The 23,224-nt window shown below is 33.0% G+C and overlaps 1 protein-coding gene across 1 annotated transcript in view; it reads right to left on the reverse strand.

Annotated features, from left to right (window-relative positions):
* The window catches only part of nsl1 (non-specific lethal 1), a 71,167-nt gene extending 58,037 nt beyond the window's left edge, over positions 1 to 13,130 (reverse strand). The window contains exon 1 of the mRNA XM_085827681.1: positions 10,258 to 13,130. Within this exon, the coding sequence (XP_085683807.1) occupies positions 10,258 to 12,449 (2,192 nt within the window). The 5' untranslated portion in view covers positions 12,450 to 13,130. The remainder of the gene's footprint in view (positions 1 to 10,257) is intronic.
* Positions 13,131 to 23,224: the final 10,094 nt, after the last annotated feature.

The raw sequence follows: 23,224 nt of genomic DNA on the forward strand, positions 1-23,224 counted from the left end.
ACTGATGCACATTCTGAGACAATTGTATGGGGAAAGCTCTTGCCATGAAAAAATTAAAAAGATATTTTAAATTATGCTTTTGCTAAGAATTGTTTCGTTTCTTTTGTAAATTATGCTTTATAGCATTTATTACCTTGTTTATTTTTCATATTCAAAATGTATAATAAGTCACTAAAATGAAAAGCAATGTCACTCTATAATATTAAGGGGAAAAAATGTTTTATTATAATGCTATTTCTTAAATATAATTTTGTTATACTACCATTATTTTAATGAAATCTATCAATGTTATAATGTTTTTAAAAAAATCATCCAAAATTCCCAGATCTCCGAATTAAAAATTTTCTAGAAAAACTGATCTTAAAATCAAATTTAGAATCGTTTAATAAAAGAATTCACTTTACCAAAAGCAAAAAGTTATTCAAGAGGTCTTCATTAGAAAAAATGAAATAATTTTGAAAAGCTTATGTTTCACATTAGATCATTATTTTGATGAAATTTATTAATATTATAATTTTCTAAAAAAATCATCTAAAAATTCACAAATCTCAGAAAATTTTAATTTTTCTATAGAAATTTATCTTAAAATCACCAAATTTAGAACAGTTTAATAAAAGAATTTACATTTGCAAAAGTTGTTTAAGAGCTCTTCAGTAGGAAAAAAATTAAATAATTTTGAAATACTTCTCTTTTCTAACAATTGTGTAAGAGTATTTCTTGCCCAGTCATATAACACCATTTATATTAGAAATAGGAATAAATTATAACCCATTCAAAAGATAACCATATTTGTCAGTGAATCGGGGAAAATATTCCTCCAAAATGCTTATTCACACTCAAAATGGCAGTTGTAAAAACAGACAGAAATTTCAGATGATTAAAATTAAAGACCTTTTGCGAGTTTGGGGGAAATTTAAAAAAAAAAAAACTAAGGACTTTTAAGAACTGTACGAAATTTGAAATACATTAATCATTCTTACAAACTCAAATGCATATCTTGCAAAACTGTAAATTTAATGATTCTAGTTCCTATGTAAAAATATTAATGATAGAAAAAATAATCAAATGAGGCATGGATCATCCTTTGATCAAATGTAGCAGTACGTTGGTGCAAAAATTGATCAATAAAGTGTAATAATATTTCTTAAACACCTGATAATTGTGCGAGTACTGATAAACTTAAATCATCAATAGCTATACGACGGCCTTACATACCAAAAGCTCAAACACCAATCAGGCTCAAACAATTAATCAAGACACTAAAATGCCAAGTACTCTTTCAACTTTTATGCAGCCAATCTATTCCAAGGGCCATTAGCTAATTTTTTTTTAATAATTTCACCTACAACTCACGAGGAGCCAGTTGTATGTGTTTGTACTGGGATGAATCAGATAAGACATGATTTCCAAGCGAAGGCAGCTGTGGGTAAAGAGGTATTACTTTGTATAATAATAACAAATGTTTTAGATTCTGTACGAAAATATGAACTGCGCCGTACACTGATACCTGGAAGTCAGGCTCATTTTATCACAGAAGATGGTTGTTTGACTGGTCATCTTTGTTTGACTAGGACAAAGGAAAGAATTACAATTTCATGCACCGTATTGTAAATTTACACACCTCATTTTGGAATAGAATAGGAATTTACAGATTCAGGATTTCTTATGAAGCAAGATTGTAGGCAATTTGCTACATACATTAGCTGATACTAAAATTCATGAGAATTAGATTTGGCTCTTGTCGATCCTTCCTTTCATAAATCGAGTCCTGCTGGTATATTGCTAGGAGTGGATACAGCTTTTCCAGCGTTAAAAGGAGAAGTGAGTAATAAAAAAGGAAGGGTTTTCTCTTCCTAGTTTGCTCTGTATTTCGATAGATAATTTCAGGAACTATTAATTTATCAGGATGTACTACTACTTTACTAAGGTAAATCATATTGAATGCATTACTGACCAACTTAATATAAAATTTTAGGACAGAAAATGGACCAAATCCAGACATATTTTTCTAAGAAAGAAAAGGTATCTGAACAACAATTTCAAAACACATATTCCAGAGATATTGATCAAGTTCATTGCTAGACTTCCTTTTCTGAATTCATATGAACAGCTGGGTGAATCAAAACAAGCAATGAAGAGATTCTACAGTTTAGAGAAAAAGCTTTAAGCAGCTTTCAAGATTGCACAGCATTACCAGCTTTCAAGATTGCACAGCATTACCAAGACTTCATATGAAAGTGTATATGTGGGATGGGCATATGGAAATTTCTGGAGGAGGAGATTGAACAGGATGCATCAAAAGTCTTCTACTTACAACACCATGCCCCCACAAAATTAAAAGTTATTTATAATATAATTTGTGAGCAAAGTACTCATCTGGACTTCTGGTAAATGGTGGCTAAGAGAATCATTACAAAAAGAAATCATTGCAGTGAAATATGTTTTCGTGCGTAAAAAGTTTCTGAAACCTGTAGATATGGGTATGAGAGTTTTGCTTTTAGTATTTCTGAATTGTGGTCCTGAGCAGTTAAGAAAACCTTCAACTGAAAATACACTCGACCAAGAGATCCTGAGTCTGCTGAAAGACTTTTTGCTTCCTAAAAATCATGTTACTGAAATGCTTATCAGACACTATCATCTGTAACATCTGAATGCTGGTCCAACAATTCTACAAACTACATCAGAGAGGTTTTAAATTATTTCCTTAAGAGACATAATTAAAAAAATTTTTTCAAAAATGTATTGTGTGATTTTGCAACTGCCCTCAAACCACACAACAAGTTACGGCTGACCTTCCACATTCAATTTCTTGTATTCCAGCGTGTAGGTGTTGATTTCTCTGGACCCTTTTTACTACTGAATATTTTAAAAGAAGTGGAAATTATAATACGAAATCTTACATTTGTAACTTCATATGCTTGGCGAGAAAGGCTGCATTTGGAATGAGCGGTAACTGCTCATCAAAAGACCACTTTAGCATGCCTAAAGAGATTACTTTCCCCATCGAGGAAAACCAATGGAAATCTACAGTAATGGTGATACAAACTTTCATGCTGCAAGTAAACAGCTTGCTAAAGAAACTGCCATGCTTTGGAAGAATGAAACAATCTTCAATCTAAAAACATAAAATGGTTATTCAAACCACCCTCAGATCCTCATTTTGGCAGACCTTGGGAAGCTAGGGTACAATCCCTGAAATTTCATCTGAAATGTATAGCTTGTAATGCAAGCCTTACATATGAAAAACTTAGTCGAAGTCTGCCTGTATTTCAGACCAGTCTGGCAAACAATCCTAATGATCTTTCTATTCTTACTCCTGGACATTTTGTTATAAGAAAGATATTTATTTCAGTGCTGAAGAAAATCTCGGCGATAACATCAATCAATAAGTGAAACAATTTTGTTTTAGTGTCATAAGTTTCATTTAAATACATTTTTTATGTTAAATTCATATACTTGCTTATAGTTGTATTGAAATTCCTCTTGGCTGTTTCAAAGGCAGCAGTATATTAAAGATTACTTACCAGCTTTTATTCTGCATGTATTAAACTTGACTTGGAGAAGTTCTCCATGTCAATTTAATACAAATAAAAATTTTTAAATCTACAGAAATCAGTTTTTACCTTATAAATTGCTAGAGACAAAGTCTTTCCTTCAAAGCTTTTTTGTTCCCTTAAGAGGTGAACTTAATTTTTTTGTTTATTTGTTATTAAATCAGCATGCTGTGTTCTTACGTCTGAGAATCAAACATGATTCAGGACACTCCCAGCATCATTGACCATGGAGTGTAGTTGGGCAGCGAGTCCACTGCTTCTTACTGTGAAGGCAGCAGCCTTAAATTATTGTACCAATATTAGAATATTAAATAACTGACACCCTCTGGATACCTTTATATGGTATGATTTTACCTCAACAATATCTATCATTAAAAAAATTAAGAATAAAACAGAACACATATTCCTTTTCTCAATGAAATTTAACTCAAAGAGAGGAAGTAAGAACTGAATTTCAAATGCCCCTAAAATAAAGTAACCACACGTCGCAATTTTGGCGGGACAGTCCCACTTTTTGGAGGACTGTCCCACGTCCTGCTGATTTTTTTAAAACATCCCCCTTTACAGAAAACATCTGCATTTCTTATTTTAAATGTATTGTAAAAATATATTACCTATTATTTATTAATTATTACAGCAAATATAAAGAAATAAAAAATACATAATAAAAAGGAAAAAAAGCATAAAATGGATGCAGAGTAAACTAAATTAGGCAATGTAACAAGTTAGATTTACTCGGTGGTGTTCTATCATTTTCATTAAGTCTCGTCAAGGAATATGTATTGTTAACGGAGGAACAGCAAGCATTAGCTGAAGGGCTATTTGCTTTCCACACCATAAACCACAATCAAAGTTTCAGATCAATAAACTAAATTAGGCAATGTAACGAGTTAAATTTACTCGGTGGTGTTCTATCATTTTCATTAAGTCTCGTCAAGGAATATGTATTGTTAACGGAGAAACAGCAAGCATTAGCTGAAAGGCTATTTGCTTTCCACACCATAAACCACAATCACAGTTTCAGATCAATTGATTGTACATCACAAATGATCAAAACATTGAAAATTTGCATGTGCAAGGACAAAAGTCGAAGCAATTATTTGTAACGTTTTTTTCACTATGTTCGTTTTCACAATTGCAGAAAGAATGGTTAATCTTTGGATTATGGAAACTTGGCGATTTTTGGTGAAAATCTGGCAACCAGCCCTGCTGCAGCAACCTGCTAGTTTGTTTTTGGACGCTATTTTGTTTTCACGAAGAAAAGGCTTTTTTTTTTTTTTTTAAATCAACATTTTTCTCCTACAATCTGCTAGCCGAATTACACTTATGCTAGAACTTTTATGGAACAAAAGTCTTTAATCAAGATGAAGATTAGGTGCGAAATTGGGAGAAAGTGCAGAATCGCCCACTTTCTCGCCGCGTTTTTAATCGCACACACACGGTATCATCCATGTACACGTCGACCTATTTTCACTTAAAAAAACATCCCAGAATCGCACAAAAACGGCATTGCGCACACTCTTGACTTTATCCATGTAAACTGCTAAAGTCCTAGCTAGTAACCTTTATCGCCTTACCAAAATGTCCCCAAACTATCTGTTACCATATTCCAAAGATTAGCCAAAAGAATAAGATAAATGTACATTTATATCCATATATTATGATGGTTCCAAGCACAAAGATTTAAAATTATATCCCACAATTGTAAGACCTTTTTGATCCAGAAACAGGAATTAAAAATTGGAATATTAGATTTTGTTTCATTGTTGGGCGAAACGTTTTGATTCGATAAGTTCTATTTTATAAAAGAGTAATTTGAACAATAAAATTGCCTATTTTGAGGATAATACTAATGCAAATTTTGGTACAAAAGCTAGAAGAGGAATCAATAATGTTTTTACGAAACTTAACGAACATTTGAACAAAAAAATTATTGGAATAGGTTGTGCAGCACACATTCTACACAGTACTTACTATTCAAACAGCATCCAACTTACTTCCAGTGGATCTTGAAAATATTATTCCAAAAATTTATTTCTATTTATATATATATATATATATATATATATATATATATATATATATATACTGTGCATTTTGAAAGTTTGAAGGATTTTTGTGAAAGTGCAGAAATCGAATATAAAAGAATTTTTTACCAGCTGTAGAAAATATTTTAAAAATATACGAACCATTAAAATCATACTTTTTAATCACAAAATAAATGCCAAAAAATATTGCAGCTCTTTATTGAAAATGACATCACAAATTTGGCATCAGTTCATCTACAACCATGCTACATTATTTCACAATGCTGTGAAAACTATTGAAGGGGACAAAATTTCAATTACGGAAGTGTAAAACAGAATCAATAATTTAAAAACAAAATTGCGACAACGAATTGATAACGATTACATTCCTTTAGTTATTCGAAAGGACATCATTAGGTTGAAAGAACAAGGTGCCATTAAACAACCTGATTTTCCGAAAGTCAGAAATTTTTATAACTGCTTGGAATATCTTGAACAGACAGTTAAATTTGAGGATATTAAAAATTTTGGTTGATCTTTACATTACGGTAACTGGTAGTTTGGCGACATTTTGGAGGCGATAAAAGTTACTACCTGGGACTTTGGTAATAATGTGAGCAGTACTGAGTTCCAATTACGCATTATTTTGTGTGGGGGAAATGAGAGATCATGGGATATGTCATGTGATATTAATGGACGAATTACGGTTCTTTAATCGGAAAAGGGGGGAAATCGGGAAAAAATCTGGAAATTTTGTATTTGGCTTTATTCTATGTTGTGTGAAATAGTGTTTGTGAATTTTTGGATCCCATGGCCGTAAGTAAAGTGAATTCGAAATGGGTATTTAGTGGTATTGAAAAGGATAGTAAGAAATGTTTTTGAAGGTTGTGTGAGAGAGAAATAAACATGTTTTATTATGTTATTTATTTTACCTGGTATCTTGCTTTGAAAGATAAGTATGATTTTAAAGATTCTGAAAGAGAATGAAGAAAAGTGTATCCGCCACGTAATGAAGATTCTGAAGGAGATTAGGTAAGTTAGTATTTTTAATTATTTTTATGCATTGTTGGAAATGTAAGGTGGAAAGGAATTTGGTATTATTGGGAAAATTGTTATTAGCAATGATTTAGTTTAAAGTAATTAGGATTGTAAGGTAATTTTTATTAATTGAATGTATGTGCTCATGTATATTTTAAGTGTTTTTGAATTTAATTATATTTTAATGAAATGATAGTTATTTTGTGAATTTTATACTTGTAGGAATTTGGTGTATGTTTAAGTTGAAATAAATGTGCATGGAAATAATTTAAATATTTGATAATAAATATTTGTAATGCTTCATGTATGAATTCGTTGGTGACGTGTATAATGTAATAGATGATTTAGAGGTAAAAGTTTTTGGATATTTTATTTATTTTATATGTGGAAATGTTCATATTTGTAAAGGGTAAATACTTTTTCGCGATCAGGTAATTTCATATATGTTCTTTTTACCGGGTTTAAAGATTGAGAAAATTGTCATGTATTTTCGTGAAATTTTTCGAATTTATGAGAAAAAAGCAGTGTACATGGATATAGTGAAGAGTGTGCGCAATGCCATTTTTGTGCAATTCTGGGATGTTTTTTTAAGTAAAAATAAGTCGGCGTGTACATGGTTTATGTGTATGTGTTATTTTGAAAAACGCGTAAGGTGTATGGTATTGTGCACTTTTTCCGAATTTTGCAGTGAATATTTGTCATGATTAAGCAGTTTTGTTTGATAAAATTTCTAGCATAAGTGTAATTCGGCTAGTAGATTGTTGGAAGAAGTGTTCAGTAGATAAGAAGAAAAGAAACATGTCTTTACTTCGTGAAGACAAAATGGCGGCGGGGAAAAAAAATAGAGGGTTGCTGTAGGGGAGTTGGTCGCCGAAGTTTCGCCAAAAAATCGCCAAGTTACCGTAATGTAAAGATCAACCAAAATTTTTATTGGGTGACATTAAAGACGGAGATTTTATGGGAATATGCTAAAAAATCTTTTTAATATATTAGTAACCATTTTCTGAAAAATATTTGCGAAAATGATCTTTTTGATGAGGTGTTATTTTTAAAAATATACGTTACTGAAGAAAAAATTAAATGTTCGCAGTCTGCAAATGTGGAAACAGACAAAAAAATGGATGGAGTTATTCCTTCATTTTAAACAGGAAATATTCATTTTAATATTTCTAAGAACAAATGCAGTAATAGAACATGTTTTTCTAGTACCAATAAAATATGGACAATTGAAAAAAAAACGCAGTTGAACATTAAAACTTTAAAATATGTATTAAGCATAAAATATAGTTTGACCAATTCATGTGAAAAATTTCATGACATTTTTAATAAATGATCCGAATCTATTGCAAAGTATTCACTCGGATAAAAAATATGAACGTAAAAGAAAACCACCATAAATTACTTTAAATAAAATTTTAAATTATTTAAAAAACATAGTATTTAAATTATAGTTTTTTTACAAATATTTTTATAGTTACCAATAGTTAATAATAAATATATTTTGTATATTTATAGATAAGTAAATGAATGTATACAATAAAATACATTTTTTTTAATTATTGGTCTGCTTTCATAATTAAATTACAATTTTCATTTCATTCCATTTGTTCCGCTTAATCTCGATGAAAATGTGGTCACTTTACCCTACAATATCAAGTCACACGACTAAAGATTCCTAAAATGGCCTTAAGACAAAAATCAAAATTAATAATTTTGAGTAAATTTATGAAAAAATTAGTTTCTGCAGCCCTTTTCGATTTAATAAAATTGCGATAAAAGTTAACTTTTAGTAATCTTGCCTCCTAATATTGCATTATAGTTTTCTGAAATTCAATTAAGGGCTTAATTACTTTCAATTAAAAGTTTTGCTGATAATCACATTCAAATTGGAAATCTCAAAATTATATGCCTAAGTAATTAAAAAATCACAATCTGCATTATTCTGTACCACATCTGGATTAATTTTTCCAATCACCAGAATCACAAAAATAAAACGTTTTTCTAACTTATGACAGCATATATAAAAGTTAGGAAGTTTCTTTTATCATTAAATTTTTTAAAAAGGCACATATTAAACACAACTAAAACTCAATATACATTAGTAATATTTTTAACTATCTTAAGATCGTAAGAAACGTTTTTTGTTAAAAAGGAAAATTTTTATAGCTTAAATTCCATTACAAATAATAAAACTTATACAGCTGACAGTTATTAATTACAAACACATGCTGCACGAAAATAGCAACAAATGCATTATTACTGCATTTTTCTCATGCTTATTCACCAACATTGCAATTTAACTGTTTTGGTATTCCTGACAATATTAAATATATTCACCGAAAGAGAATAATGATTTATAAATTCTGTTGAAATATGTTAAGTTACTTCAGCACACAAAGGAACGTGGGTCGAACTACCAGTACAACCACCTTTCAGTTTGAAATATCTTGTGGTCAAATTAAAGCCAAATAAATGTGAACCTTTCAAACATATTAAATTTAATAATTAAAAAATTGCCACTTTCAAAATTTGCATGCTACACATAGCATAATTAAGGAAGGAAGGAATTTAGCTGAAGAAGCACAATACTGGTTTAACTAGAAAGTACCAAAAATTCTAGTATTTTAAGAAAACAGTTTATGTACCCAATTCAAAACCCAAGGCTTTGATAAAAATGCACTCAAACAAATCCACAATTTGGTATAATTAAGCTAATAATACTGAAGTCTACATAAGCTAACCTTAGGAGAAATTGCTTTTCATATGTTTTAGAAAAAATAAAAAGTGCAATTAACACAAAAATACACTATGCATAGTCATGGTTAAATCATAGCAAATCAAATAGTATATTATCATAAATATGTAATATTAAATGTATACAGAATTTGGATATAAAGAAGATTCTATTTCAAAAAATTACAAGTTCAATTTCTATTACTAAAATGCAATTTTCTTATAATCAATCATTTACTCTAATTGCAAATGAGTGCATACCTTCATAGAAATTATTAAGGTACTATTCTTGCAGACAACACAGTGCAATAATAAACTTTTTGGCTTGTATTTTTTCAGGGTTATTACAAGAGCAATTATAACATTCAATACAACAAAATATCTAATATTCCCAATGCAAGAGCTTTCAACAAGTTTACCTACACTAATTGAAAACCTGTTTCATTTATATGTTCAAAATAAATCTTTGTAACTCAAGTTACATTTTCCAAAAAATTCCAAATAAATCAGAATTCAAAACATTTAAGAATTACCAGAGCTCGATTTAAAAATCTGTTACAAAGGGCTGCCCCTCCAATTTTACATAGCAGATGTTCCCCCGTGAAGCTATACGCAAAATTTTACATACTTTTAATAATACAGAGAAGGAACAGAAGGTATTTAAATTGAAAGCCCAATATATATCCTATCTACCCTAGCAAAAATCAAGCCCCCAGCACTATGAACAATGGTGCGAGAAGCATAAAGCCTACAATTACATATATTCCTTGATTAAAAAGGATAGCTGATGAACATAAGCAATTATTTTCATTTCTACATACTCCATTAGAAAATGATTTAGAATACTACATGAACATTTTTAACATCTTAGAATACATATGACAGAAATACTTAAAAATACTTACAATGGAGAAAAAGTTTCTATCTTTTTCTCTTCTGCTGAATCCTCATCTGAATCATCTGTTTCATCAGAATCCACAGATTTTAATAAGTTTCTCATGCTGGTCAGCAACATGTTACTTGTGTGCTTAATATCTGCATATTCCTCAGGATCAAAAGTCACATTTGCACTTTCAGCAGATGCAAGTTCACTATTTTGAGAAAAACTGCTTTGCTGGGGTAGTAATTTTCCTGGAGAACCAGAAGACTCTAATTTACGAACTAAACTCACTAAAGCAGCTGTGGACAAGTTTTTCACATCTTCATTTTGTAAGAGCTCAGCTTTTAGGTCAACTAGTTCTTTACCAGGTTTAGAATTGCTATTACGAACTTGACGCTGACAAGGAATATTGAATTTCCTTTGATAATGCTCAACGAAGTTCCTTAACTCCTTCTTTACATGAGCAACCATATGTTTACTTAACAATAACAAAGACTGTTCTTTACCTAAATTTGTTTTCTCCATGATATCCAAATGTAATTTCTCAATAAGTTTTAAATCTTTTAAAGTGGGAGGGCAACAAAAAGCTTGTTTTCCAATATTAGGCACCAAACTGTTTTCATAATTCAATATTTTTTTGGTTGTTGAACTGTCAGCAATAGGTACTGAAGTAGAGATTTGCAATCCCAATTCAATAAGTGGGGCATTAAAATAAATTTTAGATGCCTCTAACTGTTGCAATGAAATAGAATTAACTGGGTTCAACAGTTCTTCAGGAATTGTAAAAATTTCCAAAGTTTCATCTGTAAAGGGAGGCAATTTCAAACAATCTTCTGAAGTTTCTGACACTGAAGCTGATGGTAATGACAAATTTGAAGCTGAATATTTTAATGGCTCTGTTACAATATCTTCTGATGAAACTACTAAATTGCAAACGGTAGATGGTGCCATTGCTGAGGTACCATCAGCAGGTATCATCTCTGTAACTAAAGTTTCTGACTGCTTGGCTTCTGGATTATCCTCAGATGCCAAGGACAATACAAGACCATCAGTAGATGATGATGACGACAATGGTGACATGACAGCGGATGACGATACAGGCATATCTGACACAGAGACAGAACATTTTGAAGTATTAGTTTCAAAACTTTCTTTAGAAACTAAATTTGAACTTCCCAATAGTGTATGTCTTACACTTAACGGGCTACGATTTCCTGATGTAATCGATGGCACATCTACATCAGCACAAGGAGGATCAACACTATGAGGAACAGAACTAAGTGCAACACTTTTATCTTCCAAAGAACAACTGGAAATGCTTCCATTTTCTCCTGCAACTTTCAATGTAACTGGTAATAAAGAAACACTGTCAGATTCTGACAACTTAACTGTTAATCGTGAAGAACATGTCGATGATGGTGGAATGACGCAGTCAGAAACTGAAGATGTCAAAATGGAATTTGTACATGTAGCAGTCACTGTACCTGTAGCATTATCAAAAACTGAAGGCAACACTTCCGTTTTACTGCTCGAACAGGGCACAAACACATCACCATCAGATGACGATACTACGTCTTCCGCAGCATGATCCGCAACAGGTTTAAAAATCTCAGTAATTGTCAAATCACTCTGTAATTCGGAATTTGTTGAATCTGGCAGATCTGGAGAAGAATCCCCAACATCTAACAATCTTAAAGGATTTTCTTCCTCATTCTGACACTGAGAAACCTTATTCATCTTTTTCAGGTTTTGTAAACCAAGAGACGTATTAGCTTTAGCTAAACCCATATTTTTAATAGAGCTATTATTTTTGCTCATTGTATATTTTAACTTCGCTCTATCTGCAAGGGCAGTAGTAACTTTTGTACTTTGCCATATTTTGCTCTTGACATCATTTGTTCTTATGCTACTATTATCAAATATGAATTTAGGGTTTCCTGCAGAAAATCGAATTTTAGGAAAAAATCCGATTGTTGATCCGACAGATGTTCCAAGCCATGTTTTCCGCCGGCGTATAAGGAACGCCGACTTACAAGGTGACTTGGTAGCACTCAGTGTGTTAATTCTCTCCTCACTGTTTTGTGAATCGGACGTTTTAAATGCACAAAACGGATCAGATAGCACAACAGGAAGACAATCTGCTCGCCTATCCGCCTTCGTAAGGGCGGGGGCCATAACGGTTAGGCAACATACCCTAAGCGAAGCCGGCGACAACATGCAAATAATGATTCCATTGGAACCTCTTTAATTTTAAGTCGCGCAATTCATATACTCTGTTGCAATATATCTGCAACAGATCATTTTTATGAGGAAAAACTAATATAAAAAGAATGTAATTAATGTTCTCATACCTTACTTTGTCAAGAAACAAGATTTGTTGTTACGCCAACGCCTTGAAATGGCGCGTTTCCATAATGAAGCCACGTGATCTTACTCCAAATCTCGATATTTCCGCTTTATAATCCAATATTATGATTGCATATCACACCGAACACCCACACAATATGCAAAACATCTCACTTGCTGTACACCATACTATGCACAAAATATTCCGATAAGCCGTATTCATGCTTAACCGCCGCACAAAGGATGTAGCAGTGCAGGTAAAAAAAAAACGGTCACCACGTGATATCGACGCACTCTTATACTGGTCCCTGAGAACTGCGTACAAAGGATTGTAGAAGCTAATATGCGTAATACTCCAATCGCATATAGATCGACGTATCCACTTCACAACACTATTTCATGTACATGCAGAAATGCTCAATATAATCCCAACACTTTATGCTTTCAACAAGATATTTATCCAGTCGAATTAAACAGAAATCTCGCAATGGCGGCCATGACATGCTACAGCGCAAAAAATTACAGCCAACTCTGCTTTCTCGTCGATCTCGCGCGGACGACGTCACAAGCATCTGAATTCTCATTGGTTGCCACAAAACTACCACATCTGCTCGCCAAGTACAAGGACAACGTACGGCAAAAGAACGAATCAAGTAATCCAAGTTTAAATAATAATTTTTAGCGCGGTTAATTTGTTTTCGAAATGAAAAGAACAGATATTATTGATAAAATGATTCATTCAAAGCATAATCGTATTAAATACGCGTGAATGCAAAAATTCCCATGAAGCGCTTCTTCTGCATTTTAATTGCATAAAAAAGAAAGCAATAGCGACAAAATTTGCTATAAGGAAATAATTTAGTGGAATCTTTCATTTTGCATAATACAGTGAATACTTTATGTAACTCAGAACTGTAAGTTATTATAAATTAATTAGAGACATAAGTAAGAATTGTGAAATGTATTTATAGTCGTACCAGTGAGCGAACAATTTTGTTTCCAAACTAATTTAAGAAACCTTTAAAAAAATTTTAAAGGCAGCATACTGTTGCCAGTACATGCTTATTGAATCTAACCTAACTCGTTTAATATTTAAACTTCTGCATTCCTAGATTTTAATTAATTAATACATTTATAATAAAATTTAAATTTTTTACAATATTTTCCAGCAATGTTATCATTATTTTACAGTATTCAACAGCATGTGTCAGTGGCGTAGCAGGAGGGGTCCGGACGGCACATTAATGAGGGTGTGGGATGTTTCACTTGAAACTTTATTCTATAGGGGTTAGTTTCTTGGATTTAATAGTTAAAAATACTTTGTTTCTTTGCGTACCACATATTTTTCTCTTGCGTACCACCGGTTGAGAAACCCTGCTCTAGAAAAAGTGTTCATCTGCAGATTTCAACAGCTATACACTCTTGCCAGAGCCGGGACGAGGGAATAAATAGAAGGGGCAAACAAGGTGGTGAACAAATAGAAGGGGCGCTAAATTAGCAATGAATATTCAGAAATTCGTTTTAAAAAAAGGGGAAGAAATCTGAAAGGACCCAGATTTTATTGGTCGCACAGAAAGTTTTGTTAAGGTTTTTCTACGCTCTCTCTGAGCTCGCAGTCTACCAGTCTGCTGTTCCACTCACTCCTGCTAACCCATTTCATTTTGTCTTTTTTGGCTTTATTGTTAAGCGTCATTTTCCAGGCACTTTTGTCATATACAATTCAACAGCAAAATTGCAAAAATTATAAAAGCAGCATGTGTGTAGAATTCGAGATGAAGTGTTAAATACTGGCATATATTTTTCTTTTCTTTTTCTTCCTCCCTCACTCTTTTTTTTTTTTTTTTTTTTTTTTTTCAGACTCTTCTCAGTTTAACATATCAATGTACAATTTTCTTAGGAAGATGGCTTGCTAAAATACTTTTTAGCTCAAATGGCGTTAGCCATAAACGTTTCAAAACGGAATTTTGCGTTAAATCACTATAAAAGTTGGAATCACTTTTGAAATTTTATAGCACCAGATATTATCGCTCTCTGTTATATTTAAAGAAATTAAATAATAAAAGAATCTACATAAACGTATGTATGTTTTCTTGTGAAAAAAATAATGGGCCTGGAGCCACAAATTTTGAATAACGTATCCCTCCAATCGAATATGAGCACTTGGAAGTCCGAATTTGGAAGTTGTTCTATTGCCTATTTCATATTTTGTAAAACTTTAACGAATTTTTAATTAAAAAACTGAACAATTCCAAAGCGAGCAGTGGCAACACCGTAGGAAATAAAACATTTGTATCTCCAGCGCACGAGACTGTCTATCGGAAATTCTAAAGATATGCCGCTTTTAAATATATTCAGTCCAACGTAGCGTTAGCCTAAATGCTCTAGAAACGCGTATGTGCCTGTAAATGAAAAAAAAAAAAAAAAGCGCCCGTTTGTGCGTAATATAGCATATTTTTGGAATTTACGATAAGCAGTCTCGCAAGCTGGAGATAAAATTGTTTTAATCTGTACAGTGTTGCCACTGATCGCTTTAAAATCATTGAGGTTGTTAATAATCCATTAAAGTTTTACAAAATTTGAAACATAAAATTCGAAATTCAAAATCGAAATTCGGGGGACGGCTACGTTGTTAGCCAAAGGTCTATTAAATTCCTTTTGGCATTTTGCGTTGAATCACTATCAACGGCGTATCCCTTTTCAAATTGTTGCCACCAAATGTTAGAGCCCTGCATTATATTTAAAGAAATTAAATAATGAAGAATCTGCATAAATGTGCGAATGTTTCTCAGATTGTGATAAAACAACGGTACCTAGAGCCATCAAATTTTAAATAACGTACATCTCCACCCAAATATGGGCACCTGGGAGCCCAAATTTGGAATTTGTTTTATTATCTATTTCATATTTTGCAGTTTTTTTGTTTTTGATTAAGAAACTCAACGATTTCAAAGGGAGCAATGGCAACACTGTATGGGGCGGTGGAATATCTCCAGCGCGCGAGACTGTGTATCGGAAATTCTAAAGATATGCTCTTTTAAATATTTTGTGATATTGCTGTTGAATTGAATTTTATGGTTTAAGACGAAGAACATGATATTTAATCAATAAGCGTAACACACAAAACGTTAAAAGAAAACTTGTAGATTTTTAGCCCAAACGGCGTTAGCCCAGAAGCGCTACTAATTTCGTTTTGACATTTTGCGTCGCAAACTTTAAATGTTGATACACTTTTAGTCTTGTGCACCGAAAACTCTGCCTTTTTGCCTGCTGGCCGAATTGCTTTTTTTGCTCAGAAACTCTAATTTTAATTATAAAAATTGTTACTTCCTTGTACGAAGTAAAAAGGAAGTATTGTAATCGCGAAAAGTTTCAGGCAGCATATTTCAACGAAAACATCCATTTTGACCGCTATCGAATGCAATTTAACGATGTTTCTGCGTGATATCTGTACGTAAGGACAGTATAAAATACTCTTTTCCTTCAAAAAAAAAAAAAAAGTATAAAACTGCTTTAAAATTAATTCTGAAGAGAATTTTTCGTGGCGTCTGCACGAACGTATGTACGTACGTATCTCGCATAACTCAAAAACGAGTAGCCTCAGAACGTTGAAATTTTGTATATAGGACTGCTATAAGATGTAGATGTGCACCTCGTATTTTGGTTGCAATCGGCCGCACCAAACGTATATAAATATCTTTTTGCAGCATTATGCGCAAAAAATTTTTAAGACCAAATAGGTCTTACGTCTAATTACTTGTTAGCTTTACAATTTCTTTTTCAATATATTCATATATATATATCCACTCTGTTACCCGGCTCAGTGATCTCAGTTTCTTTACTCTTATATGTCTGTAAATTGTACATTTTTTGCTTTAAAAATCATTGTATTATGTTGTTTTTATCTTCCGGTTACGGTTTTTATGCCTTTAGTAAATCTGTATGCAATATTTTTAGAATTATCAACAATTTTAAAGTTGTCTAAGTGCCGCTAAGCCTTTTTTATGGCGGCCATTGATGTTTCCATTTGAAACAGGAGACTAGTGGATTTGTTGCCAATCTAGGGAAACTTAGTTTCGCAACAACAACGATAACGCATTCATTTATTATTGCCAATTAAATCATGCTTAATTCTTTCTGGAATTTTTTCGAGAAAATAATTGTTTAAGATTTACTTCGTAATTTTTAATATGGATATTTTGAGTTTTTATGTATTTTTGCCTTCTCGCGAAGTGAGAACTGAATTAATTAAATGAGAAATACTCAATCGTCTGTGAAAAACTGTTTGTTTTTTGTTTTGTTTACTTAATTTCTTTATTTTTGCCTTCTCGCGAAGTGAGAACTGAATTAATTAAATGAGAAATACTCAATCGTCTGTGTAAAACTGTTTCTTTTTTGTTTTGTTTACTTAATTTCTTTTATACATCATTCTAGCTTTATTTGAATAGAACATGTGGCAACGATTAGATAATTCTATTCTTTGAATGATATAAATTTTGTGCATTATGAGTTATAATATGAATGAAATATATAAGTTAACTGTTATATAATACAATAATTATATAACAGTTAACTTAGTTTCCGTTATATAATTATTAATACTGTTAAGTGAATCTAGCGCCAGAGTGTCGCTATGGTAAACAAATACTGGAGTGAATTTTAAAGAATGCATTTATTCTATTGTGGTTTATGCGCTGTCGGCGAAGTAGATTTAATTCAATCCAATAAGTTTAAATGAAATACAAGAAAAAATGCGTATAATTTAATATTCCGTACAAGGAAGTCATGTGGTGTACACATCAGATTTTTTTTTAATTGTTTTAACTGCATTTGGTGTTTTATGTTTTTCTATGTCTTCCAATTTTTAATGAGGAAAGTTTGAGTTTTTATGTAGTTTCGCCTTACCACGAAGTGAGAACTGAATTATTGAATGAGAAATGTATCTTTAACGAAATTCGAGGAAATACTTACTACTTGTGTCGAATGGAAAGTGAGTGACAGCGCACTTTTACTCTGCATCAGATAAAAGAATGTCTGGAACAACTAAAGGAAAATATGAAGAATCAAGATGGTAGAATGGGATATTTCACTTAGCCGCCATCAGTGGGCGAAGAAAGATGAAATGAATGAAAATAGACCAGCAATGTGAAAAAAAGTTGGATCAGTAAGGTAGTAGGTACTTCAAATAATTGACAAAATGTTAGGTTAGAATATCCGAAAGATATTTGTGTTTTGCTCGAGGAAAAGATGAGCATCGCAAAGAGCTGATACAGCTGTTTGGATGTAATCCGAGGAAATAAGTGTTTTTCGAATTAGCACCAAATATTGTCACCAATCTGACTCGGATAGAGGAGAATGTTTACGAGTAGCGCATGCGCATTAGGTAAGCGGCGCTAAATCGTCTGTGAAAAATTGTTTCTTTTTAATTTGTTTAATTTCTTTCCTACATCGTTTTAGATTTATTATAATATTTGAATAGAACATGTGGCAACGATTAGATAATTCTTCAGATGATATAAATTGTGTGCATTCTGAGTTATAAAATGACAATATCACAATTAATAATATCTCCATCCCAATTGAAAACTGTGTTAAATATTTAGGCGTTTATCTCGATCAAAAAATAACCTTCAAAAACCATATCGAAAATATCTGTAAAAAAGCCAACCAAGCAATAGGCAGTACCTATGCACTCATAAGAAGAAATTTTAAACTTAGTTTCGCTACAAAAAGATTTATTTATCTACAAGCTTATCCGCCCGATTTTACTGTATGTTTCCCCAGCGTGGGCTGCAACTGCAAGAACTCACTGCGAAAAAATACAAAGAATTCAAAACAAGGCCATCCGAATAATTACAAATGCGTCTTGGTTTGTACGAAACCGCACTCTTCACAATGACTTAAAAATTAAACCCGCGGATTCTGAAATTCTAAAAGCTTCTCATAATTTTTTTAAGAAATGTGACAGTCATCCTAAGAATATCATCAAAAAACTAAGAAATTATGATTTCAAAATTGAACGGCGCCACAAGAGGCCCCGCACTATTCACCATAATAGTCGGTGGTAATGTATTGTTACGAATTTGGTATTTAAAAAGCTAATGTTAGTTCAATTATAAATTAAATGGTTTTATTTCTCGCGCAGTGCAGCGCGTGACGAATATTAAAAGAAAAGCTAAGCCGGAAAATTGAAAATACAAGAGCGCGTGCATTAAATAAATAAATATCTCTTTTTGATTTCGAGAAAGTACTGGAAAATTCTAGCGCGTGATTTTAAAATCTTATAAAAGGAGGAAAACATCTCAGTTTGTTAGTTGCTTGCTTAGTTTGTTGTTGTTTAGAAAACTGCTCTTGTTGATTGTAGCGAATTCGCGGATTAGCGTTCTTTAGCTGTTTTGAATTACGTTATATTGGATATTTGAGTAGTTAAAAGATAACTACTGTGAGATATTGTAATACTGCATGATAATTTGAGAAAATTTAAGCATTTTTGTTGTGATAATAATAAATTTTTGTTCATTTTTCATCGGACTTGTGCATTCATTTCATAACGAACCCGTACGCACGCAACAATTTTTGGTGTCAGAAGTGGGATTCGAACCCACGCCCACAAAGTGGATTAATTTTGAAATGAATGCACAAGTCCGATGAAAAATGAACAAAAATTTATTATTATCACAACAAAAATGCTTAAATTTTCTCAAATTATCATGCAGTATTACAATATCTCACAGTAGTTATCTTTTAACTACTCAAATATCCAATAGAACGTAATTCAAAACAGCTAAAGAACGCTAATCCGCGAATTCGCTACAATCAACAAGAGCAGTTTTCTAAACAACAACAAACTAAGCAAGCAACTAACAAACTGAGATGTTTTCCTCCTTTTATAAGATTTTAAAATCACGCGCTAGAATTTTCCAGTACTTTCTCGAAATCAAAAAGAGATATTTATTTATTTAATGCACGCGCTCTTGTATTTTCAATTTTCCGGCTTAGCTTTCTTTTAATATTCGTCACGCGCTGCACTGCGCGAGAAATAAAACCATTTAATTTATAATTGAACTAACATTAGCTTTTTAAATACCAAATTCGTAACAATATATATTTTCGTTTTCTTCTTATTTAGCCAAGATTTTACTTCATTTTCTTATAGCTTTACTTACCAAATTACAAAGCTCTATGGACTTTGTTCCTGCCAAAGCAGGTAGACTTTGTGTGTAAATAGTTTTTACTCTTCGATGTACTACAAATTGTGTTTTCATCATTTTATTTACCAATTATTGCTTATCAGAAGAAGAATTTTTATGAAATTTTAAAAATGCCATCCTGCAAGAGATGGCGTTACCAGAGCTGCAGTCAACTAAAATCTTTTCATCCCTACTAATAGATGGCGCCACACGAGCGCATCATTTGTTCAATGTTTACTTATTGTACGGACGGCGGCACAGGAGCTTCCGTCGCTAGTAATCGGCCTCCAGTAGAACGGTGCTTCGGTGCACCAGGGTACCTGGGCCGAAAGCCCTACCCCTTGTAGAACAGTTTAGGAAAGTTCTAAGGTTGATGCAAAAAGAACCTGGTAATGATCTTGAATGAGTTTTGAAGAGTAGTAATAACATGTGACAAATTAAGCATCGAAGATGGGTTATGAAATGGGATAGCTGTACGTGACACAAATTTAAGATAGTAAATAAACAGTAACTGCAAGTCAGTAAACCGACAAGCTGGTGGTAATATTCCAGTGACAGTTGGATAAATGATGAAATTAAGGAAGAATATGACTTACTCAGAACATTTCAATTTTCTTCTTTCGCAATTCTCATAAGGTACGTAACAGCTTTGCTTTGAAACCTGCAGAAAGTTTATCAGCAAGAGTCCTGGCTTTGCGGATTCTTTCAATAAGCATGATAATGTTTTTCAAAAATCTTGCCCCTTATCATCAAATAACCAGTTTGTAACAGCGCTTGCTTCCTTCGGGATTTGAAATATCTGACCTTTGACCTTTTCACTATACTTAGGTTTTGCAGTAGAGTTAACGTCATTGCTATCTCTGTTTTCATCTAAGTTTTTCAGGTTTGGAAATTCTTCCTTCATCCAGCTTGGTGAGGAGGGGGTTGGTTCTTAACTTTCTTTCAAAGTTCTCTTGGTACGCTTTACACCCACGATAACTGATGACATGTCCCTGGCCGCAAAATGAACAGGTGAGGGTACATTCAGGATTTTTAAGGCTACTTCTGGTACTATGGTTTTCACCATACTTGCAATATCGCTCCTGATTTTTACATAGGTGTAGTGTAGGTCTGTTATGGTGAAACACCGAAATCTGGAGAATGTCGACTTTCACCGGTGAATGTCAACATTCACATAGTCTCTTGGTGTATGTCCGAAATATTTTCAAATACCCTTATTTCTGACTTACACCGGTCATTGTCGACATTCACCATGTACTAATGGTGAATGTTGAACATATAACAATATTATATTTTCTTCTCCGTAATTCAGTCGCGAATGAACGCACTTGAGACTTGAAATAAGGACTTAAGAACATGAGAACCTAAAACACACAATACATTCAAAATGAGAAAGGAAAATAATCGAAGTTAAAAACTTACTTAATTATACAATACGTTCTAAATGAGAAAATAAAATAACAGTAATAAAAAACTTACTAAATTATGTGATTCAAATCTTATTTATTGCAACAACTTAAACTATTATGGCACTTTATGACCTCTCTTTTCGACTTTCACCAGAGTATATCTGTGATTGTCGACATACACCGGTGAGGGTCCGAATGTACAAGAATGTAGTGCAATATTCGATCTTTCACCGACGTATTTGGTGAATGTCGACATTCTCCAATTTCGGTCTTTCACGGTAACATGTCCATAATCCTGACAACGGTAGCATTGTGTTGGTCGCTTCCTAGGGGCGAACTTCTCAACTTTAACATTAAAACTAAACATGTTGTTAAGATTGAAAATAGCGTTTTCGGCTTCGTTTCTCAGTAGTTCCATGAAAACGTTGGGTAGTCTTTCAGTAAATCCACGTCTGGTACGAGTAAATTGCCTGACTTTAACAATCGGGAACTTTCTTCACTTTAAATCATTAAGAATTGTCTCCTCAATTACAGTTTCCGGAATGTTCCTCATGATTGGTTTCACGTTCTTCTCGCTCGAAAGTTGGTAAGTATGAAAACGAATACTTTTTTCATTTAGTATGGAAGTCATTTTCTTGAAGTCTTGCATGTTTTTACCATGAACATATATGCTGTTCATTTTCACATTAGCTTCGTATTCCTCTGCCCAGTGAGTTTGGAAAATATCGTCAAGCTTGAGCCATTCCACATCGTTTCGCCGAAACACAATGGGTGGGGGCGTTTCCAACTGGGTAGCTCCTCCTTCTTCGGTAACATTTCCATTTTTAAGGTGTTAAAAATTGGTTTTTGTGCGTTAAATTTGTAGATTCCGCTTTCTCAGGAGTTTTAACAGGATTCTTGGGTTTTATCCATCCATCATCAGTATTTTCAGGTTCTTCGTCAGGTTCCATCTGGTTCACAGGCTCAGCCGGGGGGGGGGTATCAGTACTTTTCAGCTTCTTAGCGTGTTGAGTGCCAGGTAAATCCATCAGCGCATCTCGAAGTGCAGAGCTAAGATTTCCTATTACCTCCTCAAGTCCACGTTCTTTTGCTTTCTTCATCAGGCTTGTAAAAACTTACTTTTGCAGTGGCGTCATTTTTTTCATATTCCTCATCCTCAATCAGTTCTGGGTGGGTCTTTTTTCTTTTTCGCCAAAATCTTTTTTGCACCATTTGCTGGTTGGGACGTCGTGGATAGTGAAGAACATTCGGACTTTATCATTATCCGTGCAGTCATCAACATTTCTAAAGAATGACAATTTTGTCGCCCAAAGGTAACAAAAAATATCAGTTCAAAATTAACGATCACTAACCACCTACGGAACTGGGTTAGTATCAGATCAGAGTAAGAGCGTCACCAAAGTACGTGCTACACGTTCAACGTCTCAGCTCAGAAGCCTCTCCCTCCAAAATCCCGTCGCTAGTAATCTCTGAGGTCTAGCACAACATGTGCACAAGTACTTCCATACTATTGGATACAACTTACTCGATTCTTCACACATTTAAAAGTCAAGTATAATATATTGGTAAAGGCCGTTAAAGGCGGATTGCCTCTGACTAAGTGATAAGATATAGTTATAAAATGATTCTCGCAGCTTATCCGTTACCCAGTACGAGCAATTCTGATACACAAGATTGGACTACGGTTAAACGTAAAAAACGATCCAGACATGATAGCGGCTCCTCTATATAATCTCAAGCGCTTAGTACGAGCTCGCGATTCGATTCTCTCAATAATGAGGTATTATTCGACGACAAAATGGAAGAAGATGTCAGGAAAACCAACGAAAGCCAAAAGATAAATGAATTAACTAAGAAACGTGATTTTTAAAAAAATGCGAACGTGATTTCAAAAAGATCTATCCCTCCACTCATCATCACTGATAAAGAAATAAATTGGCATGAACCTAGAAAGAACATAAAAGAAAATTTAAAAGTTACCAACTTAGAAAGTAAAGTAGAAGACGAAAACATCAGGATCCAACTTTTTAGCGAAGATGATTTCCGTACT

The sequence above is a fragment of the Stegodyphus dumicola genome, chromosome 12 (assembly GCF_044657685.1).
Source record: "Stegodyphus dumicola isolate Sdum_Otavi_A_Nest chromosome 12, ASM4465768v1".
Classification (NCBI taxonomy): domain Eukaryota; kingdom Metazoa; phylum Arthropoda; class Arachnida; order Araneae; family Eresidae; genus Stegodyphus; species Stegodyphus dumicola.